The sequence below is a fragment of the Motacilla alba genome, chromosome 15, assembly GCF_015832195.1.
Source record: "Motacilla alba alba isolate MOTALB_02 chromosome 15, Motacilla_alba_V1.0_pri, whole genome shotgun sequence".
NCBI lineage: Eukaryota > Metazoa > Chordata > Aves > Passeriformes > Motacillidae > Motacilla > Motacilla alba.
The window spans coordinates 105,102-121,161 of NC_052030.1; the positions used below are offsets into that span (position 1 = coordinate 105,102).

At 48.0% G+C, this 16,060-nt stretch overlaps 2 protein-coding genes across 8 annotated transcripts in view; both read right to left on the bottom strand.

Annotated features, from left to right (window-relative positions):
• Window positions 1–2,702: 2,702 nt before the first annotated feature.
• On the bottom strand, window positions 2,703–10,936 carry LOC119707350 (coiled-coil domain-containing protein 81-like). Of its 2 annotated transcripts, none has more exons than XM_038152180.1 (11): window positions 6,800–10,936; window positions 6,287–6,440; window positions 5,837–6,093; window positions 5,224–5,309; window positions 4,991–5,064; window positions 4,795–4,891; window positions 4,461–4,584; window positions 4,272–4,388; window positions 3,593–3,729; window positions 3,381–3,506; window positions 2,703–2,891 (listed from the first exon to the last, which is right to left on the bottom strand). In XM_038152180.1, exons 1-11 carry the CDS (start codon window positions 6,812–6,814, stop codon window positions 2,867–2,869), a joined length of 1,212 nt encoding a protein of 403 aa, XP_038008108.1. In that variant the 5' UTR covers window positions 6,815–10,936; the 3' UTR covers window positions 2,703–2,866. The 2 variants fall into 2 exon arrangements, with proteins under 2 accessions (XP_038008108.1, XP_038008107.1); XM_038152179.1 differs by lacking the exon at window positions 2,703–2,891 and adding an exon at window positions 2,915–3,157.
• A 1,188-nt stretch (window positions 10,937–12,124) lies between these two features.
• MORC2 (MORC family CW-type zinc finger 2) overlaps window positions 12,125–16,060 on the bottom strand; it is a 50,058-nt gene continuing 46,122 nt past the window's right edge. For 4 of the 6 annotated variants that reach the window (XM_038152172.1, XM_038152176.1, XM_038152177.1 and 1 more), the window contains 4 exons: window positions 15,731–15,922; window positions 15,543–15,636; window positions 13,294–13,482; window positions 12,125–12,439 (listed from right to left, as the gene is read on the bottom strand). In XM_038152172.1, coding sequence (XP_038008100.1) covers window positions 12,371–12,439; window positions 13,294–13,482; window positions 15,543–15,636; window positions 15,731–15,922 — 544 coding nt within the window. In that variant the 3' untranslated portion in view covers window positions 12,125–12,370. Of the gene's footprint in view, window positions 12,440–13,293; window positions 13,483–15,520; window positions 15,637–15,730; window positions 15,923–16,060 lie in introns of those variants that run through there. The other 2 variants (XM_038152174.1, XM_038152175.1) reach the window with 2 other exon arrangements.

Consider the following 16,060-nt stretch of genomic DNA (forward strand, 5'->3'; position numbering starts at 1 on the left):
TCAAGGGGTGATCAGAATGGGAGCACAGAAAAACACAAAGAATAAAAAATACAGTCCCTGATGTTTTATCAAAAGGTGTGTCTTCCCTACCATGTCCAGAAACTGGATTGATGGACCAAACTTTTCACCACATCCTTGTCATTGCTGCTGAGCCGTCACCACCAGCTGCTCTTGGGAATTGCTGGTTATTGCCTTGGAAAGGTGATCATCCTGCTTGAAATTGTAGGCTCCAGGGGGGAGCCAGGGCCGAGCTCCACCTCTCTCTGCCCAGGCCCTGGCGAAGATGTGGGAGTTATTTTTCAGAATAATCACCCCTACAATCATCACCTCCATCAAAATTTTGAGAGCACTATCGTTTTAAATAAATAGCAACACTGTTCTGCCATTTGCAAATTACAATACAAATGGACCTGGAAGACATAACACAAGATAAATTTACAGCTGAAGTTCAAATCTTTTTCTCCAAAATGCAATCAATGTGTAGCTTTTTCCTTAAGCTGAAGTGCGGGCAAGATTCATACAATCATTCAGGTCAGAAAAGACCTTCAGGCAGTGAAAATGAGCATTTGGGTGTGGTACAAAGCTTGGGGAGCACTGAAGAGGCTGTAAAAGTCAACTGATATTTTTTGCAAATGAAAAAAAAATGGAAGTAATTAATTAATAATGAATCCCCTGCAGAAATGACATAAGGGACAGCTTGCAGGGGAGATGCCTGAAAGCCAAAGCTGTGCTTCAGTGGCATCTAAGGTGGGAATTTTGCAGAGTGCCTGTACACAAGTTTGTTTTCATCAGTGGCCACCCCAGAGCAGAAGGTGTTGTGGCTCAGAAGACCTGGCTGTAAAAAATACAAGTTATTGTCCCCAGGCACATGCCAGTGGTCTGGAAAAGGGTGATACTGGTTGACATTACTGTTGTGTTTGCTGAAGGGAGGAGCTGCTCAGTCCTCCTCACTTAACTGATGCTCTCAGTTGGGGTGCAGGTGAATGGCACCACTTGGCTGTGTTTCACCTCCCTTAGATCCCTGGGTACTTTCTGTGCAGGGATCTGCAATGCTATTGTAACTTTTCTGCTCTCACATAATTCTTCCAGAAAAAAAACCAGTATGTTGAAGGGGCAACTGCCTTGTCCCTGTCCCAAAATCCTCTATCACTTGTGGTAACCCAGGGCCCACTCCCTGTGTTATCTTTATGGTAACACTGTTTACAAGTGCTGTGAATAAACCCAAATCCAATTGAGAAAGTTGCTCTTTGCTCACATTTCAATACAAGGGTGGAACTATCACCTTGGAAAGAACTTTAGTGTTTTTCTCTAAAGAGAGAGGGCTTCAATAACTCCCCTTTCTTCTGCCAGTGAAAGAAATAGATACCTGGGGGTAGAAGTGAAAAAAAAGAATTTTTTAATTTTTTTATTAAGAAAAGAAAAAAACCAATTAGGGTGCCCACAAAGCACAGGGAAAAAAAGAAAATAAAAGAAAAGGAAAAAAAAAAAAAGGAAAACTAAAAAAAAAAAAAGTTTGAAACCTTACACTACACCCCCACCTCGTCATGTGGCCGAGGCAATGACAGCGACCACCCTTCTATATCTATGGGGATGGGAGGACATGTACACTAGCCATTCCCAACCAATGAACTGAATTTTATTGGATTGCTGGCCAACTAAGTTAAAACATGATGCCTTCTGATAACATATAAAAATGAACTGTGTGCAATAAAAATTTGGCTTATCGGCACAAAGAAACAGGTGTCTTGTCTGTTTCAATTACAACAAAACCCTTGAGTTTTTTGGCTGTGATTCTAGTTCTAGGGATGCAATAAGCCTTGCTGAAATGATAGGTGTTCATTCTCACAAAGGCACTGACAGACCAGACTGGAGAGCACAGAGATGTGTTGGTGCCTTTTCTGCCCAGGGGAGGTACAGGCCAGGACATTTCTGGCCCCACATCTTATGTGTGGGAGCAATCCCTGAATGTGTTGAAATTTTGGAGGTGGTACCCAAATTTGGGATGTGGGCTCATGAAGGAGAAGGACAGTGCCTTCCCTTCTTGTGGAAGGAAAATACCCAGGCCCAGGGTTGGTGGGGCAGATGTTGGGCCCAGAGAGGTTAAAGGCCACTGACAGCTTTCTGCAGTGCTCCACAGTCTCCCCAGTGCTCTCAGGGTCCTCCTCAGGGCTCCCAGTGCTCCTTCTGTTGCTCCCTGCCTCCTGCACTGCTCCCAGTGTTCTCTCCAGTGCTCCTAAGTTTGCCTCACTGCTCTCCAGTGCTCCTCCTTCCAGTGTTCCCCAGTCTCTCCACTTGGATGGTGGCAATTTGCTGGGCAGTGACCTCCCAGCAGGCATCAATGGTCCCATGGGCGATCATTGCTCCCCAGGCACCTCTCCCTCTGGGTTCCATTTCACCTGTGCCAGGAAATGCACTCTGGAGATCTCCCAGATATCTGGATTCTCCTCCTATCAGGTACCAGGGGAGGGTGGGGATCCTGGGAGCTGGCTCAGGTCCCCCATGAGGACCAGGGCTTGTGAAGGAGCCTCACCTACCTGTGCCTCCTGAAGAGCAGGTACCTGCAAACATGGCACCCACCTTGGGCTATTCTGCTGCTCCTGAGCAGAAGGCAAAGAGGCAAACCCACTTCCTCACCCTCCTGAAGAGCCCGTGCCCCCCCACCATGAGGCCCCCCTCCCCGTCCCAGCCCCCATGGTCCCAGCATGATCCCAGCCACTACCCAGCTTCATCACCAGGCCTAGACACTCAGTCCAGGTGGGAACAGAGGTATTTATTTTGTATCCACAGGTGGACCTCAGCAGGTGAGCAGCCTCCCAGCCCCATCAGCAGCAGCCTCTGCTGCAGCCACAGCTCCAGTCCCAGCCCTTCATGTGCTGGACCAGCACCTGGAGCTGAGGTGAGAGGGAGAGAGAGGGAGAGAGAGAGAGAGAGAGAGGCATTCGATCAAACGGGCAGGCAGAAGGCAGAGAATTTCTGTAGGGTTGGCTCAGGCCACCTGGGATCAGATCATGTTAAGGTGTCCATGGAGATGCCTCTGGAGATTTCCCAGCCCATGAGAAGGTCCCTGGTACAGCTGAGGCAAAGCCAGGTTGAGCTGAGACCTTGGGTGTCCCATACAGGTGTCCCCACTCAGGACAAGGTGTTGTGGGGTAGGATTCTGCCAGGGAAGGACATGCTCTCAGGTTTGGGAAGGGGATGGCCTGCCATCAAGGTCCCTCTGTCTTCAGGCAGGACTTTTCTGTCCCGCATGGGAAGCCGATGCTGGGTGTCCAGGTGGGTGCCAGGGGAGTCCAGCCCACAGGCAGCCTCCAGATCCCACTTCTGTCCCCCAGGGCTGCCTCAGCAGAGGAATGTGGGAAATCCCATTCCTGTGGAGTTACCTGCAGAACTGCCTCTCCTGCTCCTGCCGCCGCCGGTTGTTCTCAGCCAAAAACATGAAGATGTTCCTCCGTGTCTGATGTGGCTCCAGCCCATGGAGCACCTGGATGGCTCGTGGGGAAAGGTGCCTGCAACAACAGGGAATCATCCCAGAGCTGCCAGCTGCCTCTCCCCTCACTCCACCCTGCACCCACACAGTCCCACATCCACCCACCTGGTCCCAGGCTGGAATCTCTCTGCCATCTTCTCTGTGGGGAGGGGGGTTCCAGCTGTCCCCCACCTCACAGTGAGCCCCTTTCTTGGGGGCTGGGATGGACGGTGTGGAGCCCAAGCACCTCCAATGCCAAATACCTGCCAAGGAGGGGACACTCTCAGCAAACCAGAGGTGCCACTTCCCAGAAGACCCCTGGATTATGTGGAAGCCAGGAGACTTGGCACCCTACCATGGCTGATGGCTGCTTTAGCCCCCCAGAGTTCTCCCTTGCGGGACATATAGGCAAATCCCTGCCCTGCATCTGGGTGACCCCCAACTGCACCCCTGGCACACCCATCTCTTTGAGTCCTAAGAGTCCCCTTGAAGCTCCAGGACACCCTTAACCCCATCTGAGACTCCTCTCTTAATCTGGGTCCCCAGGGACTCCTATCACCTGGGGTCCTAAGAGTCCCCCCCAGTCACCAGGAACTACCTCTAAACTAGCCCAGGAGTGCCTAAAAGCCCCCTGGGACACCCTAAGCCCTCTAGAAACATCCAGCCCCTCTCCAAGGGACCTGTCCCATGCCTCATTAGTCCTTTGTGGTCCCTCCTGACCTCTAATTCCACCCACTGTACCCCTGTCCCAGAAGGGTTCTAAGTCCAGCCAGGGTGACCTGACACAGAGGGTCTCTGCCCCTACCTGTGGCATCTGTTGGTCCTCCCCAGCAGCCCAGGATTCCCATGCCGCCCATTCCACCTTCTGTTCTCTCCAGCGGGAATTCCCATGCTCCCATCCTGCACACAGCTGCCAGACCTCCTGGAGGTGTCAGGCATGATTAGGCTCAGCTTTTGAGGGGCTTCCTTCAGGTCTGATCCATCTGGCACATACCTGCAGTGCTCTCTGGCAGTTCTCAGAAGCCAGGAGTGTGATGTCAGGCCTGGCTGAAGGAGCTAACTTCTGCCCACTTGCCTCCCTCATCCTCAGAGAGCTGGCTGGGCATGGGGCGAGCACACTGCAGAAATACCAGCAGTCATCAGGATGAGCATGGGGCAGATAGGGAACCCATTTCCCTCGGGGCCAAAACTCCACAGGTGTTCAGGAGAAGTCGGGAGCTAGGGCTGTTCCCATGGACCTTCCTGAGTTGCTACACAGTCCAAGTGTCTGAGGGGGATTTCACCCAGGGTGCAAGGATGCCTCCAAATCATTCCCACAAGAGTTTCACCTGGCAGGTGGCTTTGACCTTGGCTCTTGTTGCCTTGTGCCTGTCCTCTGGTGTGGCAGCACAAGGAGGGAAAACTTTCCAGGATGCTCTTGTTCCCCTGAGAAAAGAGGAAGCTCTTGGAAGCAGTCTGTGAGGTTGTGTGGTCACAGATGTGATCACCCCATGTGTGACAGAGCAGCGGGAACCCATTCCATACCTGTTCTGATGCTGTGTTTCTCTGCAGCCTTTGCATGTTGGGTGGAAAAAGCATCAGACACAGCAAGCTGAAACCTGGAATCACAGAATGACAATATGCTGAATTGGAAGGGACCCACAAGAATAAGTGAGGCCAACTCCAGAAGCAAATGATGCCACAGGCTTGAGGAATGGCAGACCCCACACTCTGCCGGCAATGGAGGAACCAGAAAATCAACAAGGAAATGTACTCACCTGGGGAACATGTGGGCCTGTGCAGCCTGCACCCCCTGAGCAGTGGTCACTCCATTGTTGACACCAGAACCTGGCATATTTAGACTCTGCAGAGTGACAGGGAGCTGTCAGGAGTTTTCCATGTAGAAAGCAGACAGGTATCCTGCTCCTATAGGAGTCACTTCTCCAAACTTCTCTTCCCAAATCTCATTTGTGAACATCATGGAATCAAAGAACCAGTAAGAAGAACCCTTGGAGGCCAACAAGTCCAACAATGGCCACATCCACATGTCTCTTAAATCTCTCTAGGGATGATGAGTCCACCAGTGCCCTGAGCAGCCTGTGTCAGGGGTGGACAGCCTCTTACATGAAAAAATTTTCCTTAAAATCCCACCTAAACCTCTCCTGGTGCAATTTGTCTTCTAATATCTGGGAGAACAGGCTGACTCCACCTGGCTTCACCCTCCTTTCATGCAGATGCAGAGAGCAAAAAGGTCTCCCCTGAGCCTCCTTTTCTTCAGGCTCAGCCCCCACAGCTACTCCTCATAAGACTTGTGCTTCAGACCCCTTCCCAGCCTCTCTGCCCTTCTCTGGGCACTCTCCAGCACTTCAATTCCCCCAGATTCCAGCTCACCGTGAGCAGCAGAGCCACCCAGGTGTCCTGACTCTCCAGTCCTGCAATGCAGCTGCAGTGGAATTGCATGCACAGAACGTTGTCCTGGCAGGACAGGATGCCAATATTCTCAAAGGCGAATGCGGGGCGCTGCCTGTCCCTCAGCTGGAAGGAGTACAAGAGAATGGTCTCTTCCACACAGCCCCTAACCATGTCAGGTGGGAGGGAATTGGTCTGGGACAGCCACCAGTAATCCAGTGGCATTGTCACGATGTCACCTGCAAAGAGGAGAGCATTGTCACTGCCACAGCTGAGAAAATTTTCATGTGAGATTAATGGCAAAATGTCAGAAAGACAGGTTTGGTCTGGGGGCAACTCAAGCTGTCCTCCAGCTTTAGAGGCAATTCCCCCCTCCCCCAAAGAGCAGAGTGCACACAGTCCCCCCAAATGTGGAGCTAGATCTCTTCTCACCAGGGATCATCACTGTTGGGAACACCAGCTCCCGTAAACAGGACATGTCCATGTCCAGCTGGAACACTGGTCTTCGAACCACATACATCTCTTCTGTACTATTGATTTGCTCAGGGACCACAGCAAAGGTCCCCAGACCTGGGACAAGAACACCCTGCCCAGGAAGAAAACAAAACAGTTGAGATAGCTGTCACATCTCAGACCCTTGAATCCAGGGGTTAAACTCAAGGTTCCTTTACTCTAGCTAGTGCAAAGGAGAAATCCCTACCAGCTATTTTCAATAGGTGAAAAATCACACAAAAGGCGAAAATATAGAAAACTAAGGCTAAAGAAGAACCCAAGCCATTCCAACCCAGGGAAAGATTCCCAAGGATGATCCTTGGCATAGACCCTGTATCTCTCTGCTAGATCTCTCCACCCCTGGCCGATCAGGGCACACTAAGATGAGTTCTCTCGGGGTGGTGCCATGATGCTTGGGGAGGGGGACCACAGGGGTTCAAGACACCAGCCAACCTTGCCCAGCTTCATCTGTCCTAGGATGTAGGCAGACACGACATCCCAGATGGCCACCACCTCTGGAAAATACCAGAAAGGGTCGTCAGGTTGTACTCATGGCATTTTGGGGAGCTCTGTGGAGTGACAGATGGGGCTGACAAAGAGCCTGGACTGGACTGGGCCCCTGGTTCTACTCCCCAAGGGAGCTGGGTTCTCTCTACTCCCCAAGCAGGGCTGGGGCAGAACTGGGGGTGTGAAAAGGTCTCAGAACCAGGGCTGTGGTCATCTAACCCCCAAAAGGAGATGGCAACCCAAGATCCAGCTGGCTCCTCAGAGCCCAGTAGGAGCTGTCAGACCTCCAATAAGAGCCAGAACCTCGAAAGGTCAGAGCTCCCACAGCTCAGAAGTTGGCCCTGGCCCTGGCAGGGGGACATGCTGTGCCCATGGGACCCTCAGAGCAGCCCCAGCCCTGTCCCAACCCTCCTTCTGGCCCCTGAGGGGCTTCCAAAGCCCTTACCTTTGGTGGAGAGACGCAGGAGTGTGGGAAACAAGTAACTCTGCTTCTTGCTGATGCTGATGGTGCAGCACCCCTCCATCGTGCTCCCCAAATTCCTCTCGGATGGAAGGAGAGGAATTTAATGGGAAGGCCCTGCCTGTCCCTGAGAGCCCTCCCATTAAAGCTCCCACACCCACCAGAACAACCCCCCAACACTGCTTGAGGCTACAGGCAGTGCCCAGCAGCCCCCAGTTGTCACCATGGGGGTGCCACCTTGTGGTGTCCCTGGTAGACTAGGGAGGTGCTTTGTGATGTCAGCAGAAAGATGGCACCTTGGAGATGGGGGAGGGGGGTTGTGGAAGGAAGAGCCTGTCCTGGCCCACTTCAGGTGTCGCCAGGTATCAAGAGGTGTCATGGCTGCTGAGCTGTGCTGCCTTCCTAAAGAAAATCATAGCAAGTAACCAAAATAAACATATAAAAATACAAATAATTCAATAATATCTATTAAAAATTATGAAGAATCTGTTTTCTGGGCTTTTTTTTTTTTTTTTTTTTTTTTTTTGCTATGAAATGTAACGGATTAAGGGCTCACACATTTCCAGAGGTCCTCTAGGAAGCGGCACCTCTGGTTTGCTGAGGGTGTTTCTGTTGCTATTGAGGTAGGGACAGTTGATAGAAAGCAACATTTTACTCCATTCTCAGAAGGCAGAAAAACGGACTTTATTAGAACTTTGTGGTATTCACATTCTGTGAACAGAGAGAGACATAATTCTCTCTCCCAGGATTTTTCCTGGAGAAGGCAGTGAGAAGCTCAGAGAAGAGAAAACAATTCTTATCTCTATTCACTGCTCCTGTTGTTTGGCACATGTGGAATGTGTTATGGAGATTGTTTACCGAAGGCAATGGTTGTTTGGCTTGATTGGCCAATTGGGTCAAAGCTGTGTCATGGCTGTCTCCAGACAGTCACGGGGGTTTCTTGAGTATCTCTTTAGTATAGTTATAGTATAGTATCAGTGTAATGTAGAGTAGCTTAATAAAGCATTTCTTCAGCCTTCTGAAATCATAAAGTCAGAGCATGTTATTCTCACATCGGGGGCTGCCCTGCATCAATAGAACTTCACATTTTTAGGCAAAATTGTTCACCCGGAACTTCTGAGTTTTTACATTGCCTGAGAGATGCAATGCGTTGCCATACACCACTAGATCCTAGATCCAAGATAGGGATACAGCAGCTAATAAATTTATTTTTAGGGCAATCTATGGGAGATATCAGGAGGAAACTTCAGAAGCTCTGGGGACCAGAGGGAAGGAATTTGGAGGCCTCGCTAGATGAGGCATGGAGGGTTTTCAGCAATCAAGAAGAAGGATATAAGCAAGGGATGAGAAAGTTAATGGCAGTAGTAAAAGAGGAAGGCAAAGGAAGGTGGAGACAAGGACCCCCTAGGCAAGGGCCACCCTGGCTGGGCAAAGATCAGTGTGCAAATTGCAGACAATCTGGACATTGGAAAAATGAGTGCCCTGAACAAAAAAAGAAATAGGAAAGGGAACTGAGGAAGGGATATGGTGGTTGCTCGTACAAAAAGCGACTGCATGGGATCAGGGGACCTTACGCCAGGGGATCCACTGGTTATAAAAATGAAACTGGGGAAGGAGGGAAAAGAGGTGGAACTTATAGTGGACACAGGGGCAATATTTTCAGTTTTAAATAAAACTTTGGTGCCAGTGGGGAACAAATATGTTAGGGTAAGGGGAGCAACTGGCCAATCTGAAACAGCATATTTTTGCAAGCCACTCAAATACAAGTATGGAAAACAGTGGGGCATCCATAAATTCTTATACATGCCCAATTCCCTGGATTCGCTCCTAGGGAGAGATTTTTTGAAGACGTTGGAGGCAACTATTTAATTTAAAAATTGAGAGGTTACTCTGGAAGTGAATGAGCAAAAATATGTAGAAGTGCTGAGTTTAATACTGACAGCCATTAACGCTAAAGAGGAAATTAACGAAGAGATCCTGAATCAAGTGTTTCTGGGAGTATGGGCCTCCAATGTACCAGGGAGGGTGAAAAATGCACCACCAATATAAATCAAGCTTAAGGGAGGAAAACAACTGGTTAGAATGAAAGAGTATCCTTTTAGATACTGTTGAGAAGATAGAGAAGGAATTAGCCCGATAACTGAAATTTTTTTCACAGCTGGGATTATTGAAGGAGTGCCAATCTGACTTCAACACTCCTATCCTGTCTGTCCGCAAACCTATGTGTCATACTGGCTCATGTAGAACTTACGAGCTGTTAACAAGATAACTGAGGATCTCTACCCTGTGGTGGCTAACCTGTACACCTTGTTAATGTGTTTAACACCAGAGCTAACTTGGTTTACTGCTTTAGATTTGAAGGATGCCTTCTTTTGCCTCCCTCTCCATGAAGCCAGCCAGAAAATTTATGCATTTGAGTGGCAAAATTCCAAAAGTGGATGAAAAACTCAGCTCACATGGATACAAGAACTCACTCACCCTGTTTGGATAACAACTTGCGAAGGATTTGGAATCCTGGGAAGCTCCACCAGAAGGGAAAATATTGCAGTATGTAGATAACATCCTAATAGCTTCCCCTACAGAAGAAGGGTGCATGGACTGGACGGTAAGCCTTCTAAACTTTTTGGGGCTTCAGGGGTATAGAGTATCAAAGAAAAAGGCTCAGGTAGTAAAACAAAAGGTGATCTACCTGGGTTATGGGGTCAGTGCTGGACAACGGACTTTGGGGAAAGAACACATAGAATCAATATGCCAAGCCCCGAAACCTCAAACAATGAAAGAGAGCTGTGGGACAGTCTCCACCCCTCATTTTAAGAGCTCAACAGGAAAATGCCCTGATCCATTTGATAAAGCTTTGGAGTATACTTCACTTGGAGCCAGGAGTTTGGATCCCCTCTGGAGGCATTCTGAGCTATGGGTTTTAGAGGTGTTACTGAAAGCTGATGTTACACACAGACTTGCTTAACAAATTTACAGAAACAAAATCAAGAAAAAGAAAAAAGCAGCTGCAGAGCATTGTCCAAATGGGTTTTTAGAGTGAAAAACTTATTTTGCTGGCACTTAAAAGTTCTTGGCTTGCTCTTCCTAGCAAAAAACCTTGGTAAAAGATAAAAAAAATTAAATGCATTAAAAAACAAGAGTTAAAACTGGAAACGTGAAGTTCTACAGAATAGAGGGGAAAGAAACCAAACCTCAAAACAATTGCACTTTCCTAACATGTAAGAAGTAGGAAATCAAACTGTGCCAGGAAGCTCAAGAACTATGTAAGAACAGGTAGCCCCATACTGGTGCCCTCTGGGTGTCAGAAATTAAAGCCTGTGTGCAGCAGCAGCTCTGAACTGCAATATAACAAAGTCTTCTTCTTTAGAATGTCTGCTGTCTCCTGGGAAGGACAAAGACTTCTTTCACCTTAATAAAAAATGTATCTTCTCTGGATTATTTTCATCAGAAACTGCAGTGTATCATCACAACTAATAAACCTCCAGTATGTGTGAGGAAATGGGAGTCCGGTGGAACCTATTCCTTTGCTTAAGGAACGTTGCCCCTTTGCGCAGGAAGGTGTATGAGGATAGGGGACTACTCCCTACCTTTATCTATTGTGGGATGTCAGGCCCAGATTCTGGATGGAAGCAGTCATCCAGTCTCACCATGTGCTGTGACAAGCACCTGGAATTTAGGGATTAAGCAAAAGCCTTCCCCCTCTTCTGTGGTGTGTAGAAACTTGGGAGTTCTTCAGGACTATAAACAATTAATGCCAAAGATTTTTGGTGCAACAGATATTTAATTTGGAAGGGTTTGCTGCAAAAGATCTACTACACATCCAGGTGTCAATCCCCAGGGTCCATTCCACCTACCTCCCTGACAGTGGGTACCTCTTGCTTTACAACATGTTTACAACCATCTGGCTTGCAAGGGACTCCAGTTTCTGAACATGAGTCCACACATACTTTGTCCTAGCAGGCCTGAGAAGCCGCTGGCCAGCTGACAAACTCTGACCGAGTCCCCTTGGCCACAAGTGGCCTACCAGGAGTTGGCTGCAGCTGAAGGATAAGGGACAGGTGTTTTCCTTGCTGCAGGAACAGGGCCAGATGCCAATCAGCGGTGTAGGGCCCCGGAGGCTCCAAATAGCCTCTCTCTAATAATTAGAAATCTCTAATAATAAAATTACCTGGTAGAGCAAATTGATCAAAGCAACACAAACCTGAGGGGGTGAAAATAGAACACGGGTCACTTTACTGTTAGGTGGACAAGGAGCTCTTCTGATGCTGTCATTATGTCTCAAAGAAACAGCAGCAGAAGTGAGTGATAAAGTGACTGCAAGCAGAGAACCCGAACACCAGCATTCTTCCTCTGATGCTCACAGCCCACTGTGAGCAGTCCAGGAGGTGATCCTCTTCTAGAAGGACCCTCAGCCTCTTAGCTATTACCACAGTGGCAGTTTCACCCATTTCCAGCAACCTCCTGTTCAGGAAGCTCTCTGCAGGTGCCAGTGCCAAATTTCCGAGTTCCACCTAGTTTCCATCCCCTCTATTCACACTCCTACAAGGACATCTCCTTTCTATAGCTCCAATTCATGGCTTGGCTTTCTCTACCTCAAGTTCAGTATCTTCCTGATACAAAAAAAGCCTGACTCCCTCTGCCACAACTCAAGACTTATTTTTTAATTGCTGCCAGGTTCTTGCTGGAGAACCAGTAAGCTAAGCAGGGTGCTCCAAGCTCCCAGGTTTAGCATATGAATATACTTGAGTTGCAAAAGGGGTACTCACACTTCCACATCACTAAAAAACCCATTGTATCAGGCACAGTTCCCATTTCTTTTAAAAATAAATATTTATAAACAAAAGGAAGAGATTCAGAGAAGTACAAAGTTAAAAATTTTCCTGCCAACAGCACAAATATTTCTCATGTACAGTCACAGGAACAAGTTGTACACCAACATGAGCACTGTCAAAAAAACTCTCCTTATCAGCTGCCTCAGTCCACCCACAGAGAGATCCACATCTCCCTTTGCAGCAGCCAGCTCTTCTGCACTTCTTCATGACTTGTACTGGAGCTGCTCAGTCTCCTTTCATGATCAAGTCCTCAATATATGCATCCAGTTCATCATCCGTATTAATATCAATGTCCTGAAACCAAAGCAACAAGGAATACCAGTGAGAAGTGAATGCTAAGGAACAGCACAAGAACAGGGGAGCCAGAGCAGCTTAGCACCCTCTGTTAGATCTGGCCTGCTCAACCTTTATGCCCCAACCTCCAGTACCCTCCAGCTGCTGACAGCTTGCAGTGACAGCACCCCTAACTTTCCCTGTCAGCATCCGAAAAACACAGGAAACCCATCAGCACCTGATGCTCAAACAACACACTCAAGTGATGGATTTACTGTACTGATTTTGGTCGAGGCAGATTTGGCTGGGGTTCTCTTAGATTTAACACATTTTCCTAGCAGGGTGAAATTGCTTCCAGACGTTTTCAGTAGCCTTTCCAGGTTGATTCTGATTTTATTAAAGTAGTTTTTTAGTTTAGAGTTAGTTTCTTTATTTAAATGTTTTAATAATATATTTTCTATTTTAATTTAGTAGTATAACTAATATATCAATTTCACCACAATACTTTTTTATATTGTTTGTTTAAAGGTTTGCATTTCTGTATGTGGAGTTCAGAATCTGCCCAAGACTGTGGCAAAAATTCCCTAATGAGCACTGCCTACACCTGGGGAAATTCTCAAGCAGCCTCACAGCAGAGAACAAACAGAACCTGTGCATTACATACACACCGTGAGAAATCATTCTGTGAGAACTAACACACATCAGACTCTCAGGGCCCGGATCCCAAGTGTGGGCAGTGACAGCCAAGCTGTTCCTGACTGAGGAAGTTGGAGCCCAGTGAGACACACTGGAGTGAAACACTTGTAATGCCTGGAGGGGATGAGCCAGGTGGCTACTCTGAGACAGCTCAGGGCTTGCTGCTACTCCTCACCCACCTCCTGCACTTTCTGTAGAAGGGCCATGATATTAGTCCTCAACTTCTGCAGTTTCTCCTCTGTTTCCCTCAGCTTCCTTTCTAAGTTCCGGAGGTTTTCCTCAGAGGCTTTGGCCCGGGCATCGGCACGTGTCTGATATGAATTGCACAGGTTCTGCAGACCCACCTCATACTGCTTAAAATATTCTTTCTGTAGTAGACAAAACATAACAGATGTCATGTTAAGAGAAATCACAGAATCACAGAATTTCTAGGTTGGAAGAGACCTTTAAGATCATCGAGTCCAACCCATGTTCTATCACTTTAACTAGATCATGGCACCAAGTGCCACATCCAGTCTTTTTTTAAACACATCCAGGGATGGTGACTCCACCACCTCCCTGGGCAGATGATTCCAGTATTTGACCACTCTTTCTGTGAAAAACTTCCTCCTTAATTCCAGCCTGGATCTCCCTTGGCGCAGCTTGAGACTGTGTCCTCTTGTTCTGTCTGTTGTTGCCCGAAGAAAGAGACCGACCCCCAGCTCACCACAGCCACCCTTCAGGAAGCTGAAGAGAGTGATAAGGTCACCTCTGAGTCTGCTTTTCTCCAGGCTGAACACCCCCAGCTCCCTCAGTCATTCTTCATACCGCTTGTGTTCCAAGCCCCTCAGCAGCCTCATCACTCTCCTTTGGACACGCTCAAGCATCTCAACGTCCCTCCTAAACTGAGGAGCCCAGAACTGGACACAATACTCAAGGTGTGGCCTCACCAGTGCCGAGTACAGGGGAAGAATGACCTCCCTGCTCCTGCTGGCCACACTATTCCTGATACTGGCCAGGATGCCACTGGCCTTCTTGGCCACCTGGGCACACTGCTGGCTCATGTTCAGCCGACTGTCAACCAGCACCCCCTGGTCCCTTTCCACCTGAGCACTGTCTAGCCATCAAGCATCACAAAAACGTGAGCACTCACAGGCTGTAGAAGATCCAAACTCCTGGCCCCCATGATCAAATCCTCCCCGCAGTGTGCCCCTGCACACCTTGCCCACGCTCATATTTACATCTGATTTGCCTACGCCAGCCAGCACAGAATTCACACAGCTTTTCACGTTCTTCCAATACCAGAACTGCCCCCAAAGCTGCTTGAATTTAATTTAAAGGTACAGTGTACTTTAAAAAGCGTGAACCCACATGTATGCTGCAGGCCTGACATCCCCTGTAAACTGTGAGTATCCTTGGTACAGATCACCCAGCCATCACAGCTTCTCACTTGCAAGGTAGGGACAGCTACACTAACCAAAAGCCCCAGACACAACCAAGGTGTCCTATGGAAGAAGCAGGAACAGTAACTCCAGCAAATGCCAGCAGATGCCTGAGTTAACAGAAGGGGAGGAGACAAGAGAGAGACTGCCAATACACACTCTGGGAATTTTGCACTGGAGGGCAAAACAGAACTGGCTTTGGTCATGTGCTCATCTGCAGGCGGTTTTTACATGTGCCTCCTTGGTGGTATGTTGGAGAAGGAAAAAGTAAGAGAGGCCAGCTCCCTTACCCTGCATTCTAGCCAGCACTGATACCAGGTAACATTCCTCCCAGTACCGGGCTGCTGGTGGAAGCTCAGTCCCATCTGTCCTGTGCTCAAATAAACAGAGGTCAAAAGTCTTATGGGGTGCAGCTGACTTGCTGGCAGTCAACCTGCTCTCCCGGGGAAGTGAGAAAGGGTTTACTTCCATGTTCTCCCACACTAAAGTAAATGGCCTATAAAGGGATTGAATCCACACTAATTTTGTGTGGGCCATTTACCTAAGAGTTGGACTCAATGATCCAATGTGGCCTCCTTCCAACTCAGAATATTCTGTGAATCAGGGGATAATTATTCGTTATTATTTATAATTTTTAAGATTGTCTCCAGATATTATAAGGCTGGGAGCAAAACAAGCAGATATGTCTACCTCTTGCTTCTACAAACCTGTAACCTGGTCTCTCTCTTTTCTAGAAGTTTAATAGCAATGGTTAGAATTTAGGGTAGTAGCAGCCAACGGCATTCCCACACACATGCATGGTAATTAGAAAAATCCTCAGACAAGTCTTACAAGTCAAGGCATCTCTCAGAGCTCTCATTCTTTTCCTCAACTATGTTAGTCTGCCAAGGATCCAAATTATTTATTCAAGAGTGCACTTCTGCATTAGCAAGATGCACATTTGCCATAAGAATGGAATATGTGTGGGAAAAACACATAAACTTACTTTTCTAGAATACTGAACTCACCAAGGGAAATGCCAACAACCCTTCTGAGCTCATGGAACTCAGCTCATTCTTGGAGATTGGAAAACTTGGAGGCAAGAAGTATCGCAAACAATTCCTTTGCAGGAAAACAAAACATAAAGCCAGAGTTAGGAGTTTCACAGACTGAAGCAATCAGACTGCAGAGTTCACAAGATCTGCAGTGAACCCACCGAAGCATCTGGACTAGTAAGTCAACTGTTTCTTGGCTGCTGCTGGGACCAGTGGTGTCAGGCTCGATTCTCATGCAATCCGAGGTAGAAGGTTCAGCCATGACCACCTCCTCTTCCTGCTGTGTGTCTGGAGCCTGGTACTCAGGAGAGGGAGGCTTCATAAGCCTTACATCCTCACTGCCCTTCTCTACCCTGAGAAAAAGTATTAAGGAAATGTCAGGAATCTTTTTTTACATTGGATATACCTGAAACATGGTTAACAGTTTCATCAGAACCTGTACCCAAGTATCACACAGACCTCTAGACACACAACAGCTGTCCCCAGGGCAG

What these genes read in the sequence shown, in the direction of transcription:
- LOC119707350 (XM_038152179.1), bottom strand. An exon ending in CAGGCCCACATGTTCCCCAG is followed by an intron (nt 5,065 to 5,223) that starts GTGAGTACATTT and finishes CTGTGATTCCAG; the next exon opens with GTTTCAGCTTGCTGTGTCTG. An exon ending in AGATTCCAGCCTGGGACCAG is followed by an intron (nt 3,507 to 3,592) that starts GTGGGTGGATGT and finishes CTGTTGTTGCAG; the next exon opens with GCACCTTTCCCCACGAGCCA.